General features: G+C 39.9%; 1 protein-coding gene across 1 annotated transcript; it reads right to left on the bottom strand.

The window, feature by feature from the left end:
• Nucleotides 1–483: 483 nt before the first annotated feature.
• LOC131197098 (vomeronasal type-2 receptor 26-like) lies at nucleotides 484–11,336 on the bottom strand. The gene is made up of 6 exons (XM_058180737.1): nucleotides 11,137–11,336; nucleotides 10,312–10,603; nucleotides 8,415–9,257; nucleotides 5,456–5,551; nucleotides 4,133–4,259; nucleotides 484–1,382 (listed from the first exon to the last, which is right to left on the bottom strand). The coding sequence occupies exons 1-6, from the start codon at nucleotides 11,334–11,336 to the stop codon at nucleotides 484–486; spliced, it is 2,457 nt and encodes an 818-aa protein (XP_058036720.1).
• Nucleotides 11,337–18,015: the final 6,679 nt, after the last annotated feature.

The raw sequence follows: 18,015 nt of genomic DNA, 5'->3' as shown, positions 1-18,015 counted from the left end.
AGCCACGCCCATAGAACCAGTACTAAAAAATTGTGAAACCCACCAGTGGTCCATATCTGAAATGTCCTAACAGTACCCAAGAAATCTAGATTCTCACAATCTTCTTAAGGTGAGGTATTGAAAGGGTGAGAGGAATTACCTTGTGATTGACCCGGGAAGCTGGGGGTGGGAGGGTGAAGGGAGGGGGTGAAGGGGGGTTTGTGGGGGCGAGGGGGTGAAAAAGGAGGGGAAATGTTTTTGTTTGTTAAAACTTTTTCAATTAAAAAAAAAGCAAGGGTGAGAGGAGTTAGGTTAAACGATATCCAAAAATATTTGAAAATGCAGCAGCATGAACAATTCTTTTTGAATGGGTGACATTAATAAATCTTAATAATCATAATAACCTTCAAAAAATCCTCCTTTCACAGAAATATGTTTCATATATACAGCAAATAGGCTTTTTATTCTTCTTTGTCAATATAGCAAGAATAAGTATATGATGTACTAAGTCCTCTTTATCAGTTGCTCCCTGTGGTTTAGCTGAGGCCTGAAAACAATGATGTAGCATTTTGGCAAGAATATGCATCCCAGTAATGCAGCACTGGATGCCAAGATGGAGAAGACCTCCACAGCTACCATGGCTTTGCCTTTTGTGCTCAGATAGGCTGGAAAGAAGGAGATCCACACACTGCAAAAGGCCAACATGCTGAAGGTGATGAACTTGGCTTCATTAAAGCTGTCAGGTAATTTACGGGCAAGGAAAGCCACAATAAAGCTGGCAATGGCCAAGATACCCATGTAGCCCAAGACACAGTAGAAGAAGAGAGCTGACCCTTCATTGCATTGCAAAATGATTTTTTGGAGTTCTGAGTGCATGTTCAACTCAGGGAATGGGGGAGATGTTGACAACCAAATTATACAAATACATACTTGTAAGAGGGAGCAGGAAAGTACAATAGAAAAGGCCAATCTTTTCCCCACCCATCTCCTCATCTGAGATCCTGGTTTAGTGGCCATGAAAGCCACAACCACAGTAATAGTTTTGGCCAGTACACTAGAAATGGCCACTGAGAAAGTGACACCAAACATTGATTGCCGGAGAAGGCAGGTCACTTTGCCAGGTTGGCTGAGGAAGAAGAAAGAGGAGAGAAAACAGAGCAGAAGAGAGACAAGGAGGGTGTAGGTGAGGGACCGGTTGTTGGCTTTGACAATGGGAGTATCCCTGTGCTTAATAAAAGTTCCAAGTACCCACATTGTGAGGAAGAAGAAAGAAATAGCCTTTGTGGCTAGACCAATTCCTAGGGTTTCTTCAATATTTAGAAATATCACTGGTTTCACAATGCATTCTATCTTTTCCTTATTTGGATAGTGATCTTCTGAACATTCAAAACAGTCATCCATATCTGGGGGAAAAAAAGTCAAGGAATTTGTCATCTATGCATTCCCTAGTTTTATTTCAGAGTGGGAGCCACATGATATTCTTTTTGAGTTGTTTCCAGTAGTTCTCTGTTTGATCATGTTTCTATGTAAGCACAGTTTTAATTCTATTGTATCATTTAAGATTGATATAAAAGAGTGGTGTTGTGGCCTAGAGGTGGAGCTCTCGCCTCACAATCAGGAGGCTGAGAGTTCGAGCCTAGGTAGAGGCAGATTTTTCTCTCTCTGGGCAGAATGAGAATATATCTGCTGAGCAAATCTCCACATTGGCGTCAGGAAAGGCATCCGGTCAGTAAACACTCTGCTTGCTCCATTTAGTAGCCCAAACTCCACAAAGGATTATATGGTTGTTAAATGAAGATGATGATGATTTAAGATTGGCATAAAATAAAGTGCAATTACTCTTAAAATGCAGTCGTTCTAACATTTTTGAAAATTACTACATTATAAACAATTTCCAAAAATGGAGAAGAAAACTTTGATGATTGATGTAAGATCTGAACAACAGATGGAGAACTTCTTAGATTCATTCCAACATAATTCATTTAAACCCTCTAGCTTTTCTCCTTCCTAAAGTGTGAGTAAACTAGGAAATATCAGTATTTTTTTTTTATTTGAATTTATATCCCACCCTTCTCCGAAGACTCAGGGCAGCTTACACTGTGTTAAGCAATAGTCTTCATCCATTTGTATATTATATACAAAGTCAACTTTTTATTGCCCCCAACAATCCAAGTCCTCATTTTACCTACCTTATAAAGGATGGAAGGCTGAGTCAGCCTTGGGCCTGGTGGGACTTGAACTTGCAGTAATTGCAAGCAGCTGTGTTAATAACAGACAGACTTAGTCTGCTGAGCCACCAGAGGCCCTTCTATTTTGAAAAAAAGGTGTGGTTCAACAAACAAAACAAACAAAACAACCCATTGATTTACTTTCAATATTGCTGTTGTTCAGTTGCTAAATTACATTCGATTTTTTGCTATTTCATGGGCCATAGCACACCATCCCACCCATCCTCCACTGCCTCCCTGAATCTGCCCAGACTCATGCCCACTGTATCAATGACATTATCTAACTATCTGATGCTATTCAGTCCCCTTCTCCTTTTGTCTTCAATCTTTCCAATGACTCCTCTCTTCTCATTTGGTGGACAAAATCTTTGAGCTTCAGCTTCAGCAGCTATCCTTCCCAAAAACCCAGTCAGGGTTGATTTCTTTTAATTGAACTTTTGATATAGGGGGAAAGTATATTTGTGTCATCCATGAATTTTGTCCTGGTCTTTGTGATGCTTCTGTGTTCTATGAGATAACATCAGTAGGTTCTACAAGCAGCCCCTTTATATGAATAGTTGATCCATTCTAAATCTTCCCTTGTATAGTGAAGCTTTTTTGGTTTCCCCTTATTTTCATGTTTTCATGAAAAATGGAAAATGGCAGAACAAGTGTCAGTTCATTGACAGTTAACCTGACCCGAACGATTCAGATATAACATAACATAACGTAACGTAACGTAACGTAACGTAACGTAACGTAACGTAACGTAACGTAACGTAACGTAACGTAACGTAACGTAACGTAACGTAACGTAACGTAACGTAACATAACATAACATAACATAACATAACATAACATAACATAACAACAGAGTTGGAAGGGACCTTGGAGGCCTTCTAGTCCAACCCCCTGCCCAGGCAGGAAACCCTACACCATCTCAGTCAGATGGTTATCCAACATTTTCTTAAAAATTTCCAGTGTTGGAGCATTTGTTAGACATTTGTTAGTTGTACTTTACAATTTTAACAACTGTCGATTTTCATTTTAATTTAATTTATTCTCCTTATTTATTTACCTTCTCACTAAAAATTATTTAAATTACAACTAGAAGTTCCAATTCAACTTGATTCTTATTTCTCTGCCATGTTTAAAAAAGGAAAATTGTGGCCCTCAAAAACTCTATGGCTCATTCAATATATACAGGGGTAGGATTAAGCCGGTTCAGACTGATTCAGGCGAACCGGATGTTAATTTTAATCTGGTTCACTGAACTGGTAGTTGCAAGGACTGGTTGACCGCACACCTTCCCTGTCCCTCCCAGAAGTCTCCACACAACCCATTTTGGATGCCAGGTACATTCAGGGCCTGCATGGAGGCTCTGGGAGGTGAAAAATAGGCCTACCGGAAGTATCAGAAGTCTGTAAATGGGCCCTTTTCCAGCCTCTGGAGGGCCTCCAGAGCTGGAGGCAGTCATTCTTGCCCTCCAGGAGGCTCAAGAAAAGCCTCTGGAGCATGGGGAGGGAGGAAAATGGGCCTACCAGAAGTACCAGAAGTCTGGAAATTTGCCCATTTCCAGCCTCCGGTGGGCCTCCAGAGCCCGGGGGAGGCTTTTTTTGCTCTCCCAGAGGCTTGAAGAAAACCTCTGGAGCCTGGGGAGGGTTGAAACACCCCCAGACCATGGTGCAGGAAGTTGACTAGGCCATGCTCCCATGGCCATGCCTATCCAGCAATTTCAATCCCACCCTTGCATGTACAGTATAGCTGGTGTTTGTATAGGAAACATGACCTGTAAGCATTTCAATGGCAAATTGAGTTTGATCCACAAGTAAAGAAATGAATATTTGCCCTGAAGTATTCATCAATCAAGTAATTATATACATCTTAAATGTGTTACCGTTTGCTTAAGCATTTCTAATGAAAGTTTACTGAAATGTCTAACCTACCCATTCGATTTGAAATCTTTCCTTCTGGACATCGAACACAGTCATAGCAGCAGAATTTTTTTTCTTCATCTCCTTTCTTCCAAAATCCAGGGGAACAATGGTCATTACACCGAGAAAGTGGAAGAACCTAGTGATAAATATACAAGGTTTTGGAAAGCAATTTCTGATTTCCCCCCCGCCTCTTTATGGAGGCAAATAATCTTTTACTTCTCAATGGGCTGCTGAATTTTATCATCTTGGATTTATCTTTAACCTTAGACTGTCTACTGTTGACCTCACCCCATTCCTAAGAGGTCTTTAAGGGGCCTTTAAGCCCACCAATGCGCCCACCATCCCTGTCTTATTGTCCCCATTTATTCGTACTCATTTCCTATGTTCATCCCCATTGTTTATACTTATACCTGTTTTCTCATACAAGTTTGACAAACTAACTACCATATTTTTCAGAGTATAAGACGCACTGGAATATAAGATGCATCTTAGTTTTTGGGGAGGAAAATAAGAAAAAAGCTGACTGGCAGGTAGATTGGCCTCCTGGAATACCCCCAATCAGCTGTTCCCAGAGGTGAATTTTAGCAACAGGTTCCTTGGTTGTGTGCATTGTGCCTTGCTTTTTTTTTGGCTTTTTTTTTTCCTGCCTCTGAAACTCCGTTTCAGAAAAAAACTTTTTTCTGCCGCTGAAAGCTTCCAATACAGAGCTTCAGAAAAAAAGCCTCTGAAGTTCTGTTTGGAAGCTTCTTTTCTGAAGCTCCATTTGGGCCTTTTTTTCTAAGCTCCACGAAGCTCCGTTTGGGGCTTTTTCCCTAAGCTCCATTTCTGATGCTTTTTTCAGCCTCTGAAATCTCTGTTTGAGAAGCTGGGCAGGGCTACATTCGGAGTTTAAGACGCAAGCTCTTTTTGGGGGGGAAAAGGTGCATCTTATACTCTGAAAAATAGAGTAATTAAATATATATGAATAAATAAATAAATACTGTGCATTAAAAAGTTGTTCAAATGACGATGCATGAAAGGATCTCCTTGAAGATGGGCAGAGCGAGTAAATAAATTGGCATGAAGGCATTATTATGGAAACGATACAATTCTAGTAATTTCAAATGGAATTGTGACCCACATATTTAAACTTGGTTTTAAAATCATCATACCAGTTTGTCCATTTGGAAAATGAACCTTTGTACAGTACATGCCTTTATTTTTTTCTTTTCAACAAGAGAAATCAGATTTGGAAAGTGACTATCTTCAGTATGGTTTAACAGACAAAGATCAACAGATCATAATGGAACAAGATACAATTTGTACAGGTTGTACACAATCATGATTACCTACCTGGTTAAATCCAGGGTGCCAAAGGATTGTGTTCCTCTCAATGATGAGTTCTTTTCCTTCTGGAGCACTGGACCTTAACTCTCCAACTTTAACTCTCTGAAAAGATCTGTTTGGAAATGTGATCATGTTGACAATGTCAAAACCACCTTGACTTTCCCTTTTGTCTTTAAAGAAGACTCTTTCTCCAGCTGAGTTGTTAAAAGAAATCCCTTGAAGAAATTTGTGGAGCTACTTGAAGAAGGATCAGAAAAAGGGAGTCCAAAAGAAAACAAATTATTAGGGATAAAAGGTTTAAAACTTCCCTTTATTTTACTCCCAGTTTCCAGGAAATGGAAAAAAAAAGTCTTCCTATCTTGAAATATAGAAGAAGAAAATGAAAACCCACATTGAATGATCAATAAATGAGATATGGAACTCACTTTGACCATATTACTAAATGATGACAAGTATTTTAAAGCAACAAGCTCAATCATTTTTCTGGTTAGTTTACTTTAACTGAAAACTAACATCACTTCTTGAAGTTTTAAGTTTCTAGATATTATCATAAATGAAGACCTGACTTAGAGTGTTCACATTGCAGCACTGGTCAAAAGGGCCCAGCAGAGATTTTACTACCTGAGACTTCTCAGGAAGCAACAGCTGAATGAAAAACTGCTGGTGACATTCAACTCCTACCCTCAAAACGACGCTATAGAGCACTGCACACCAGAACAACTAGACACAAGAACAGTTTTTTCCCGAAGGCCATCACTCTGCTAAAAAAATAATTCCCTCAACACTGTCAGACTATTTACTGAATCTGCACTACTATTAATCGTTTCATAGTTCCCATCACCAATCTCTTTCCACTTATGACTGTATGACTATAACTTGTTGCTGGCAATCCTTATTTCATTTCATTTCATTTCATTTATTTGATTTTTATACCGCCCTTCTCCCGAAGGACTCAGGGCGGTGTACAGGCAAATAAAAACAAACAAGACACTATATATAAAATGTAAATTAAAAAACTTATTATAATTTGCCTAAAAATTAAAAAATATAAAAACTAAAACCCCGTTTAAAATTAATAATAACTATAAAATCCATAAAAGTTAACCCAGCCCTGCGCGAATAAAAAGATGTGTCTTCAGTTCGCGGCGAAAGGTCCGAAGGTCAGGTATTTGGCGTAAACCCGGGGGAAGCTCGTTCCAGAGTGTGGGAGCCCCCACAGAGAAGGACCTTCCCCTGAGGGCCGCCAGCCGACATTGCTTAGCGGACGGCACCCTGAGAAGTCCCTCTCTGTGAGAGCGTACGGGTCGGTGGGAGGCATATGGTAACAGTAGGCAGTCCCGTAAGTACCCAGGCCCTAAGCCATGGAGCGCTTTAAAGGTCATAACCAAAACCTTAAAGTGCACCCGAAAAGCCACAGGGAGCCAGTGCAGTCTGCGCAGGAGAGGTGTTACATGGGAGGTACGCGACACTCCCTCTATCACCCGCGCAGCTGCATTCTGGACTAGCTGAAGCCTTCAAGTGCACCTCAAGGGGAGCCCCATGTAGAGAGCATTACAATAATCCAAGCGAGAGGTAACGAGTGCGTGAGTGACTGTGCACAAGGCATCCCGATCAAGGAAGGGGCGCAACTGCCGAACCAGGCGGACCTGGTGGAAGGCCCCCCTGGAGACGGCCGTCAAATGATCTTCAAACGACAGCCGCTCATCCAGGAGGACACCTAAGTTGCGCACCCTATCCTTTGGGGCCAATAACTCGCCTCCAACAGTCAGCTGCAGCTGCAGCTGACTGAATCGAGATGCCAGCATCCACAGCCACTCCGTCTTGGAGGGATTGAGCTTGAGCCTGTTTCTCCCCATTATGATTTATATTGATATATTGACCATCAATTGTGTTGCAAATGTTGTACCTTGATGAATGTATCTTTTCTTTTCTGTACACTGAGAGCATATGCACCAAGACAAATTCCTTGTGTGTCCAATCACACTTGGCCAATAAAAATTCTATTCTATTCTACCGTTGCACTATAGAGAGTATTTTAACTTACTGCTCCTTTGTATGGTTTGCCAATTGCACAGTGGCAGATAGGACAGCGTTCCAGAGGGTTAACTTCATTGCCTAGAGGATCATTGGTTGCCCTCTCCCCTCTTTGAAAGAGCTTTATAGCTCCTGCTGCCTTAAGAAAGTTCAAAACATTCTTAAAGATCCATCTCATCCTGGGTACCCTTTTTTTGAACTATTACCATCTGGCAGATGGTACAGGAAAATAAAAACAAGGACAAATAGGCTGAAAAACAGCCTCAATCCCAGAGCAGTAACTATATTGAATTCTACGGTATAGTGCGATATTAATGCAATATCAGAGGTTTTCAATTCAATTGTAAAGAATGTGAAGGATGTGTGTTTTGTTTTATGCATAATGTACACTGAAGATGGCATTTAATTTCGTTGTACGAGGTGCAATGACAATAAGGTAAACTAAAATAGTGCAGCTCTACTGATTAAATTGATTGTCATAGCCTCTGAGTTCACAGTCTAACAACCCAGTCTTGACTAAATTGGAAAACACTAATCAGAAAAATGAAATCTCCACATTTTAGAAAAGTGTATTGGGCCCAAAGCAAAGAAACTCTGCCTTCAGACCCTTCATCATTATTATTTTTTTTTAACTGGGCTGGATACATTTCCAAGACAGGCCAATTCTATATGGAAATTAAATGGTTATTTATGGAACCAAGAATGATATATAAACCTCATTGACTAGACTGAAATTTGCAAAGGCATTGGTTATATTCATCTTCTTGTATTCTGTAACTTAGAATCAACTCTTACACCATCAACTTTATTGCCTCAATATTTCTATTCATATCTGAGTATAGACCAGAGCAAACAAGCCATGATCAGCAGTGGAGGAGAATGGACTATTCACTAAAACAAAAGATAGGTAAAGGATCTTTTGAGACATTACCTGCCAAGGCTGAAGATCTGGAAATTCAAACCTTTGAATATCTCTCTTTTGGGATCTTGAACTCACTGCGTCATGCAAAGAATGTGCCACTGCATAGACAGCATTGTAGATACTGTAGCTTTGGCCAGTCATCTGCAACTCAAACAGAGGCGCAGGCAGATTCTCCAAATTCTCTTCTCCAGTACAAATTTTATCAGAAAGTTCTTCATTTGAAAAGGAACAGTCAAATAATTGCTCCCAAACTTCTTGAAGAAATCCATCTTTCTGGGTTGAAGGTTTGATGGCTTGAAGAAATTCTTTGAAACCTTGAACTTCTCTTGAATGCACTGTAAAGGAAAGAGCCCCATTGAACACCTGGAGATCAAAACCACTTTGGAATACTGTCAGTATGAAATCAATTGGGTTCATCAGAATCCAAACCTTTCTAAAGGATGTGCTCTCTTCATCCTCTAGTTCACACAGAAACACAACAACTCTGAGCCACAAAACTGTGAACGACTCTCCATAGACAAGAAAAGCATTTGCTTTCTGATCTATCAGTTTTTTACAGATAACGGAGTTTCCCTGAAGTAATTGAGACACGTTTTCCAAATTTACTAATTGTGGAATATTTTGTGAGAAAGCTATGCAGATGCCATTCTGGGAAAGCCATGACTGCAATTTCTGGAAGAAACGTTCTCCTTTATTAGTATCAAGAGTGAAGACTCCTATCCACGTCCATCCAAAATGAAGAAGAAGTTGTAGAACTCCAGTGTACTGTTGATCCTCATTTGGGACCATGCAATAAAGTGAAGATAATTTAGTAGTCCTCAACTCTTCTTGGGCAAAAGAGCCATAAGTCAACTAAACTAAAAAAAAGGGAGAGCCATTATTCATGAGAAACAAGGGGAAAGTATGGGGGGAAATGATTGCTTGCTGGATGGAGGTAAATTGAATGAAGGTATCCCTACCCTGAAATTTTTTCCAGTTATACATAGATTATGGAAGATGAACAATATAAGCAATAAAGTTTAAAAATGGAATATTTTCTCACCTATGGAATACAACTGGATTATGAACCAAAATTTGCATCTTGATATAGATGCTATGAACATTCCATGAACACCTGGAATGTATCTAAATCTGGACAGAAGCTATCTAGAAGCAACCGAGGAGAGAAGCAACCTAGAACTAGGGAGAAATTTCCTAAACCAACCAATGGAAGAGCTTGTCTTCAAAAGTTATGGGTTCTCCATCACTGAAGACTTTCAAAAATAGACTGGACAATCATTTATCTGAAATGGTATATGGTCTCCTGCTTGAACAGTGGGTTGGATTAGAAGACCTTCAAGGTCCCTTCCAACTCTATTATTCTATATTCTACGTTCTTTAGAGCTAAACTTTTTGAACTACCTTCTGCTCTTCTTTGTAGCTGGCAGAATAAAATATTTAAGCATGAAAGACTATCCATGAGAGTCTGGAAAAATAGAAACAGTTAAGTATGTTCTCCTTTACTGCTTTTTTTTTAATACAGATCTTCAAAAAGACTCAAGTGCACCAATTGTTTGACAATTCCAGAAAAACAGTTGAGTTTTTTTAGTAAACTATTTTTATCAGACCCAAATGAAGACATAGCAAGGAGAGGTGCCACCTATTGCCAGATAGTGGTCAGAAGACAATTTTAAGGTTGTTCTCTAATTTAAATTTTCTGATCTGTGATCATGATAAAAGATTTTGATTTTTTTTTTAAAAAAATGCATTACCTTGAGCCAATACACTGCATTGTGGAATCAAATTACAGAAGGATTGTAAAGTGGACTTCAGTGAAGTCCTGCAGAAAGGCATGGAAAACATCTAATATCTAACATTCATTACAAAACAAGTCAAAAGTTTCTCTCTCATCCACTGCCCAAACTACCTGTGGAATTTTGTAGACATTTACACTTTCTGCCATATAAAATGATGTATCCGAGCCTAATCCTCCTATGATGGCCATGAGATTCTTCTGGCTATCACATTTGTAGTTAGGGACAAATTCCTGGGATTTGAAAAGCAGGTCCAGAGTGGTGCGATAGGTCATCCTTGGATTGTGATAACTGTCATAGATGTGGAACCCAAGAGTGACGTTAGGTAAGATCTGGGAGTCTTCATTGATCTCCTTCACAGCAAAGGCCAAGGCAAGGACGTGCTGGTAGAATTTGGTTATTAAACTGCAAATAGGTTAAATAACCCCATTGAAAAAATGATTCTAAAATTCTTGTAACACTTCTCTGTGAAAAAGAAGCATTTCTGCCTCTTACTGAAGTAGATAGATGACAGGTTTTCTAAAACACTCAATAATTAGTGCAGAATTTAAATATACTTTTTACACAATAATTCTATGATTTGCAACAGATGTGTACTGCAACAATATAAGTAGCTTTTTTCCCAAGCTACAGCTTTTATTTTCTATCCCCATAACACAAAACTCAGTATGAATAGATAATGTAGACTTTTTAGAAAGTACCTTAATCTCACTAAAGGTTCCTTAAAGGACTTCTTGCATACATTTTATAAGAAAGACTTTAACATTATGTAAAGGAAATTATTCCTTCTCCCACACCAAATACATTTGAAAGACAAATGGGGTTAGATAACATACAAAACCTAACATTTATGTTCAAAGAGCTTTTATTTATAGAAGAAGGTTTTGGAGGATTTGGTTAAGATTAGAAACTGCATGGAAAGAAAGGAAAACCCTTACAGTGGTAAGCCATAACCTTTTAAAGATGGATGTTCCTTAAAGTCAATTTCATAAAAGTGGTACACAATGTGAGACACCATCCCACCAATGATAAGGCCACCAGGCTGGTACCACTCATGTGGAACAAGGAAAGCATCACTTGCAGGGCAGCTCAGGGTAACTACTTTGTTCATCAGGAATACCAGAAGGAATAACTTCATGACTCTCGGCTTATGGGGAAAACATCTGGGTCTATCATTGAAAGAGAAGTCCTGGCAGAGAAGAGAAGGAGGAAGAGAATTCTGTGGAAGTAAAGCTCAGAGAGTCAGCATTAGCCCTTCCTGCCTCCCTGTGGCTCTTGAAATATTTATGTGGATTGTTTCTCACTTCCTATTTCCTTCTGCACAGAATCTCTGGTGTTTTGGCCTTCTAGAATAATGCAGTGATTTCAGTATTTCATAAGGGACGTAATTACCAGTGAACAATAGGGAATCTGACAATTTTCTTTGTATAGCTGATCATTCTTTTAGATGACATAATACGTGACTAAGATTGAACTGTTTTGAAAAGCCCTGGGGAAATAGAATTGGACAGTTAGACTTAGACTAACTTTATTGTCACTTTGAATGTAAATTAATGGGCATAAATTAAAATGAAATTTTGTTGCATACAGCTCTTAAAGGGTCTCCACCTCTAATATACACTACATAAACATAAACAAACAAATAAACAAACAGACATACAAAATTATGCATATACACCCATATATTATATGACACAGAGAAAAACCAGTCTAGTTTGGATGTATACAGGTATATAGAATAGAATAGAATAGAATAGAATAGAATAGAATAGAATAGAATAGAATAGAATAGAATAGAATAGAATAGAATTTTTTATTGGCCAAGTGTGGTTGGACACTTCAAGGAATTTGTCTTGGTGCATATGCTCTCAGTGTACATAAAAGAAAAGATACGTTCATCAAGAACCATAAGGTACAACACTTAATGATAGTCATAGGGTACAAATAAGAAATCAGGAAACAATCAATATCAATATAAATCGTAAAAATACAAGCAGTAAAGTTACAGTCATGCAGTCATAAGTGAAAGGAGAAGGGTGGTGGGAACGATGAGAAGATTAATAGTAATCCAGATTTAGTAATAATTTGACAGTGTTGAGGGAATTATTTGTTTAGCAGAGTGATGGCATTCGGGGGAAAATTGTTCTTGTGTCTAGTTGTTCAGGTGTGCAGTGCTCTATAACATCATTTTAAGGGTAGGAGTTGAAACAGTTTATGTCCAGGATGTGAAGGATCTGTAAATATTTTCATAGCCCTCTTTTTGACTCGTGCAGTATACAGGTCCTCAATGGAAGGCAGGTTGATAGTAATTGTTTTTTCTGCTGTTCTAATTATCCTCTAAAGTCCGTGTCTGTCTTGTTGGGTTGCAGAACCAAACCAGACATGGTGAGAAAATGAATCTTGCAAGTTTACCAGATTGATGGCATAGGAACAAAGCTGTTACAGAATCTGGTTGTCCTGCTAGAAATACTTTGAAACCTCCTCCAAGGAGGCAGCAACAGAAACAGACCATAAAATGGGTGTGTGGGGTCTCTGACAAAGTTTTGAGCTCTAAGCGCATGGCACTTATAAGCAGTATCTTGAATAAGAGGAAGCGAGCTTCCTATAATCTTCTCGGCTGTCCTCACCACTCTCCGTATGGACTTTCTATCTGAGGCACTGCTGCCACCAAGCAGTGATGCAGTTTGTTAAAACATTCTCAGTTGTGCCTCTGTGAAATGTGGCCAGGACAGAAGGAGAAAGATATGCTTTCCACATCCAATGCAGGAAATGCAGACGCTCGTTTGCACGCTTCATTAAGGATGATGTGTGGAGAGACCAGTTCAGGTGGTTAGTTATCTGCGTCCCCAAATACTTAATACTGCTGACCACCTCTACAGCTGCTTCCTTGATGCTGAGTGGAGTATGATCATGCCGGCTCTTTCTAAGATCTCCTTTGTTTTATTGACATTTAGAACCAGGTAACTTTTATTGCACCTGTTGTGTCTTCGGCTCCCGAGCCTGGCCTCTTGGCAGAGAGTGACTCAGAGAGTGAGGGGGAAGAGCTGACAGGGCTTCCTTCTGCAGGACCTTCCTTTCTGGCTCTGCTCCAGGTTCCAGAGGCAGGCCAGGTGGAAGAGATGACGAGGCCTCTTTCTCCCACACCTTCCCCCTCCCAGGCAACGTCTCAAGAACAAGTTGCTGACAATCAGTCCTGGTTAAATCCCAGGCATCGCAGAAAGGAGAGGCGGGAACAACAAAAGAAGGGGTGGGAACGATGAGAAGATTAATAGTAATCCAGATTTAGTAATAATTTGACAGTGTTGAGGGAATTATTTGTTTAGCAGAGTGATGGCATTCGGGGGAAAATTGTTCTTGTGTCTAGTTGTTCAGGTGTGCAGTGCTCTATAACATCATTTTAAGGGTAGGAGTTGAAACAGTTTATGTCCAGGATGTGAAGGATCTGTAAATATTTTCATAGCCCTCTTTTTGACTCGTGCAGTATACAGGTCCTCAATGGAAGGCAGGTTGATAGTAATTGTTTTTTCTGCTGTTCTAATTATCCTCTAAAGTCCGTGTCTGTCTTGTTGGGTTGCAGAACCAAACCAGACATGGTGAGAAAATGAATCTTGCAAGTTTACCAGATTGATGGCATAGGAACAAAGCTGTTACAGAATCTGGTTGTCCTGCTAGAAATACTTTGAAACCTCCTCCAAGGAGGCAGCAACAGAAACAGACCATAAAATGGGTGTGTGGGGTCTCTGACAAAGTTTTGAGCTCTAAGCGCATGGCACTTATAAGCAGTATCTTGAATAAGAGGAAGCGAGCTTCCTATAATCTTCTCGGCTGTCCTCACCACTCTCCGTATGGACTTTCTATCTGAGGCACTGCTGCCACCAAGCAGTGATGCAGTTTGTTAAAACATTCTCAGTTGTGCCTCTGTGAAATGTGGCCAGGACAGAAGGAGAAAGATATGCTTTCCACATCCAATGCAGGAAATGCAGACGCTCGTTTGCACGCTTCATTAAGGATGATGTGGAGAGACCAGTTCAGGTGGTTAGTTATCTGCGTCCCCAAATACTTAATACTGCTGACCACCTCTACAGCTGCTTCCTTGATGCTGAGTGGAGTATGATCATGCCGGCTCTTTCTAAGATCTCCTTTGTTTTATTGACATTTAGAACCAGGTAACTTTTATTGCACCTGTTGTGTCTTCGGCTCCCGAGCCTGGCCTCTTGGCAGAGAGTGACTCAGAGAGTGAGGGGGAAGAGCTGACAGGGCTTCCTTCTGCAGGACCTTCCTTTCTGGCTCTGCTCCAGGTTCCAGAGGCAGGCCAGGTGGAAGAGATGACGAGGCCTCTTTCTCCCACACCTTCCCCCTCCCAGGCAACGTCTCAAGAACAAGTTGCTGACAATCAGTCCTGGTTAAATCCCAGGCATCGCAGAAAGGAGAGGCAGGAACAACAAAAGAAGGGGTGGGGCAGGCCTAGATTATTTATTTATTTATTTATTTATTTATTTATTTATTTATTTATTTATTTATTTTATCACATTTATATACCGCCCTATCTCCCTAGGGACTCAGGGCGGTTCACAGGCAAATAAAAAATTACATATAAATACAGACTAGAATAACAGTTAAAAAACTTATTCTACATGGCCGAATTATTAAAAAGCAATATAAATAATAAAACCCATTAAAACCAGTATAAATTTAAAATCTAATCCAGTCCTGCGCAGATGAATAAATGTGTTTTAAGCTCGCGACGGAAGGTTCGGAGGTCCGGAAGTTGACGAAGTCCTGGGGGGAGTTCGTTCCAGAGGGTGGGAGCCCCCACAGAGAAGGCCTTTCCCCTGGGTGTCGCCAGACGGCACTGCCTAGCTGACGGCACCCTGAGGAGTCCCTCTTTGTGAGAGCGCACGGGTCGGTGAGAGTAGGCGGTCCCGTAAGAGAGTGCTGAGTCTCGGAGTGCGGTCCCGTAAGAGAGTGCTGAGTCTCGGAGCCACACCCCACAGGGTATAAATGCAGGAGGAGCTGCTCTATAGCGTCTTGTGACGGACAAAAACTGACTCTTGGAAACTTTGGCTGCAATATTTCGAGACTAAGAATTTGGCTTCTGGATTTCTGTTTATTTCTGAACTCTTGGTTGCTCCAGCAATGAACTGCAGTTACGCTGGCTTCTGAGGAGATAAGAGAACGTGGCAGGCAATCGCAGGTTCGTTGCCAGAACTGATATCTGTCATAGGAATAAATTGCTGGCAGATATAGTTAGCTGGTGTGTCTTCTTGGTTGTGGTTGGGGCAGGGGGGACAGAACAGCACCAGTCCACCGAAACCTTCACCTCCAAAGCTAATTTTTATTCATACATGAGGATTATAATGATTAAATATTCAGATTCGTATCTTGTAATTCACCATGAAAACGTGGACAGCTATAATCTAATCCAAACCAATATTGGCAGGTGGCAATAGCGGAAAAATAAATGGGGGCTGGTTGATAATACTAATTGTGACTGTGAGAATGTCCTGCAAATCATATTGGGATGGAAGGCCAATATGGAATGAAGGTTCCCTGGTTCCCTGCAAGAGCTACATCATCTTGAGGACACTGCTGCCAACGTCTAGATGATCTAGATATCTGGCCATAGGTTTAAGTACTCTAATAAGTACTCATACATAATTTATTATTTTTTCATCATTTTATTCATCATTCATACTGTGCATTTTCAAAATAATTCACTGTTCTGGTGTTTTATACTTTGATACATATTTGATACGCTGTTCTTGTGAAATTTATGCATTAATGCTCTATTCCAGTATTTCTCAACCTTGGCAACTTTAATCTGTATGAATTGCAATTCCCAGAATTCCCCAGCTAACAAAGCTGACTGGCATTTTTTTGCCTGAAGAGGTTGCAAAAAAATGCTTTTAAAAGGCTCTGACAATCCCAGCTGAGTTGCCTGATCGTCAGAGGCTTTTTTTTTCTTTTAAAGGCAAAAAAATGCTTTTAAAAGAAAACAAAAGCCTCTAGCAATCAGGCAACTCAGCTGGGATCGTCAGAGCCTTTAAAAGCATTTTTACAACCTCTTCAGCGGAAGAGGTTGCAGAAAAAATGCTTTTAAAAGTAAAAAAGAAAGTTGACCATGCCAACCCAGTCACATTAACACCCCCCCCCACCAAGCCACACCCACAAAACTGGTAGTAACAAATTTTACATTTCACCACTGACGTATATGTATATGTATACTTATAGGCAGTGGTGGGATTCAGCCAGTTCGCACCACTTTGGGAGAACCGGTTGTTAACCTTCTGAGCAGTTTGGCAAATTGGTCATTGGAAGAAATCATTAGGGAAGAGAACCGGTTGTTGAATTACTTGAATCCCACCACTGCTTATATGTATATGTGTGTGTGTGTGTGTGTGTGTGTGTGTGTATAATGTATATCTATATGTACTATATAGATATATCATTATATACTCACAAAGAGTGTGTGTGTGTGTGTGTGTGTGTGTGTTTATATGTATATGTGTATGTATATGATCTATATCTATGTTTATCTATCTCTATCTCATCTATATATATATATATCATCTATAACTATGTGTGTGTGTGCGTATATGACATACAGATTAACCTACTATTATCTGACACCACAAGAGCAAATACTTGTGTATGTGTGTGTGTGTGGGAAAATCTGAAAAAAGGGGAGTAGTACCATAACATTATGTATCAATGGAAAGATAATTTAATCAAGAATGTAAAGCAATAACTTTTATGAAGGATTTGCTATTAGAATAGCAGTTACAGTATAAAGAAGAAAAGTAAAACACACAGAAAAAATGAGATATATGCAAATTATCACCATGTCATTTAATATTTAGTTGGGTAACCTTTAGCATGAATTACGGCCTTACAATGTCTTTCCATGGAGTGAACCATTTTGTCACATTCTTTCACAAAGTGACAGAATTAGTGGACCAGAAGAATGCTGTCGATATAATTTACTTGGACTTCAGTAAAGCATTTGATAAAGTAGACCATAACCTACTACTAGATAAAGTAGAAAAATGTGGGTTAGACAGCACCACCACCAGATGGATTCATAACTGGCTGACCAACTGCACTCAACGTGTAGTCATCAACGGAACTACATCCACATGGAGGGAAGTATGCAGTGGAGTACCCCAAGGCTCTGTTTTAGGCCCAGTACTCTTCAACATTTTATTATTATTATTATTATTATAACATCTTCATCAATGACTTGGACAAGGAGATAGATGGGGAACTCATTACATTTGCAGATGACACCAAGCTGGCAGAAATAGCCAACACTCCAGAAGATAGGCTCAAGATACAGAAGGATGTTGACAGACTTGAACATTGGGCGTTATCTAACAAAATGAAATTCAACAATGAAAAAAGTAAGGTTCTACATTTAGGCAAAAAACCCAAAATGCACAGGTACCGTATATGTGGTACCTTGCTCAATAGTAGTAACTGTGAGAGGGATCTTGGAGTCCTAGTGGACAACCATTTAGATATGAGCCAGCAGTTTGCAGCAGCTGCCAAAAAAGCCAACACAGTTCTGGGCTGCATAAACAGAGGGTTAGAATCAAGATCATATCATATGGCCAGTGTGACTAAACGCCGAAGATGCATGGAACACCATTATATAATATATGTTGGTGCTCAATGGAACTTGGTTGTTTCCTTACAAACATTTCCTTTATTGGTACATGGTGGCTTTTTCTAAAGCTCTGAATATCTAGTTCTGTCCATCGGTGTGCAGTCCTATAACTTTACAGAAATATAGACACACCTCTCCCCCCTCCCTCTGG

This window comes from Ahaetulla prasina, chromosome 4 (assembly GCF_028640845.1).
Source record: "Ahaetulla prasina isolate Xishuangbanna chromosome 4, ASM2864084v1, whole genome shotgun sequence".
Classification (NCBI taxonomy): Eukaryota; Metazoa; Chordata; class Lepidosauria; order Squamata; family Colubridae; genus Ahaetulla; species Ahaetulla prasina.
The sequence above is the reverse complement of the archived record's forward strand: the minus strand, read 5'-3'. Positions and strand labels throughout refer to the sequence as shown.

Coding starts and splice junctions, on each gene's coding strand:
- LOC131197098 (XM_058180737.1), bottom strand. CDS start 11,336: ATGAAGTTATTCCTTCTGGTATTCCTGATGAACAAAGTAGTTACCCTG. Junction 10,604..11,136: donor AAAGGTTATGGCTTACCACT/GTAAGGGTTTTC, acceptor ACCTATTTGCAG/TTTAATAACCAAATTCTACC. Junction 9,258..10,311: donor ATGTCTACAAAATTCCACAG/GTAGTTTGGGCA, acceptor TTTTTAGTTTAG/TTGACTTATGGCTCTTTTGC.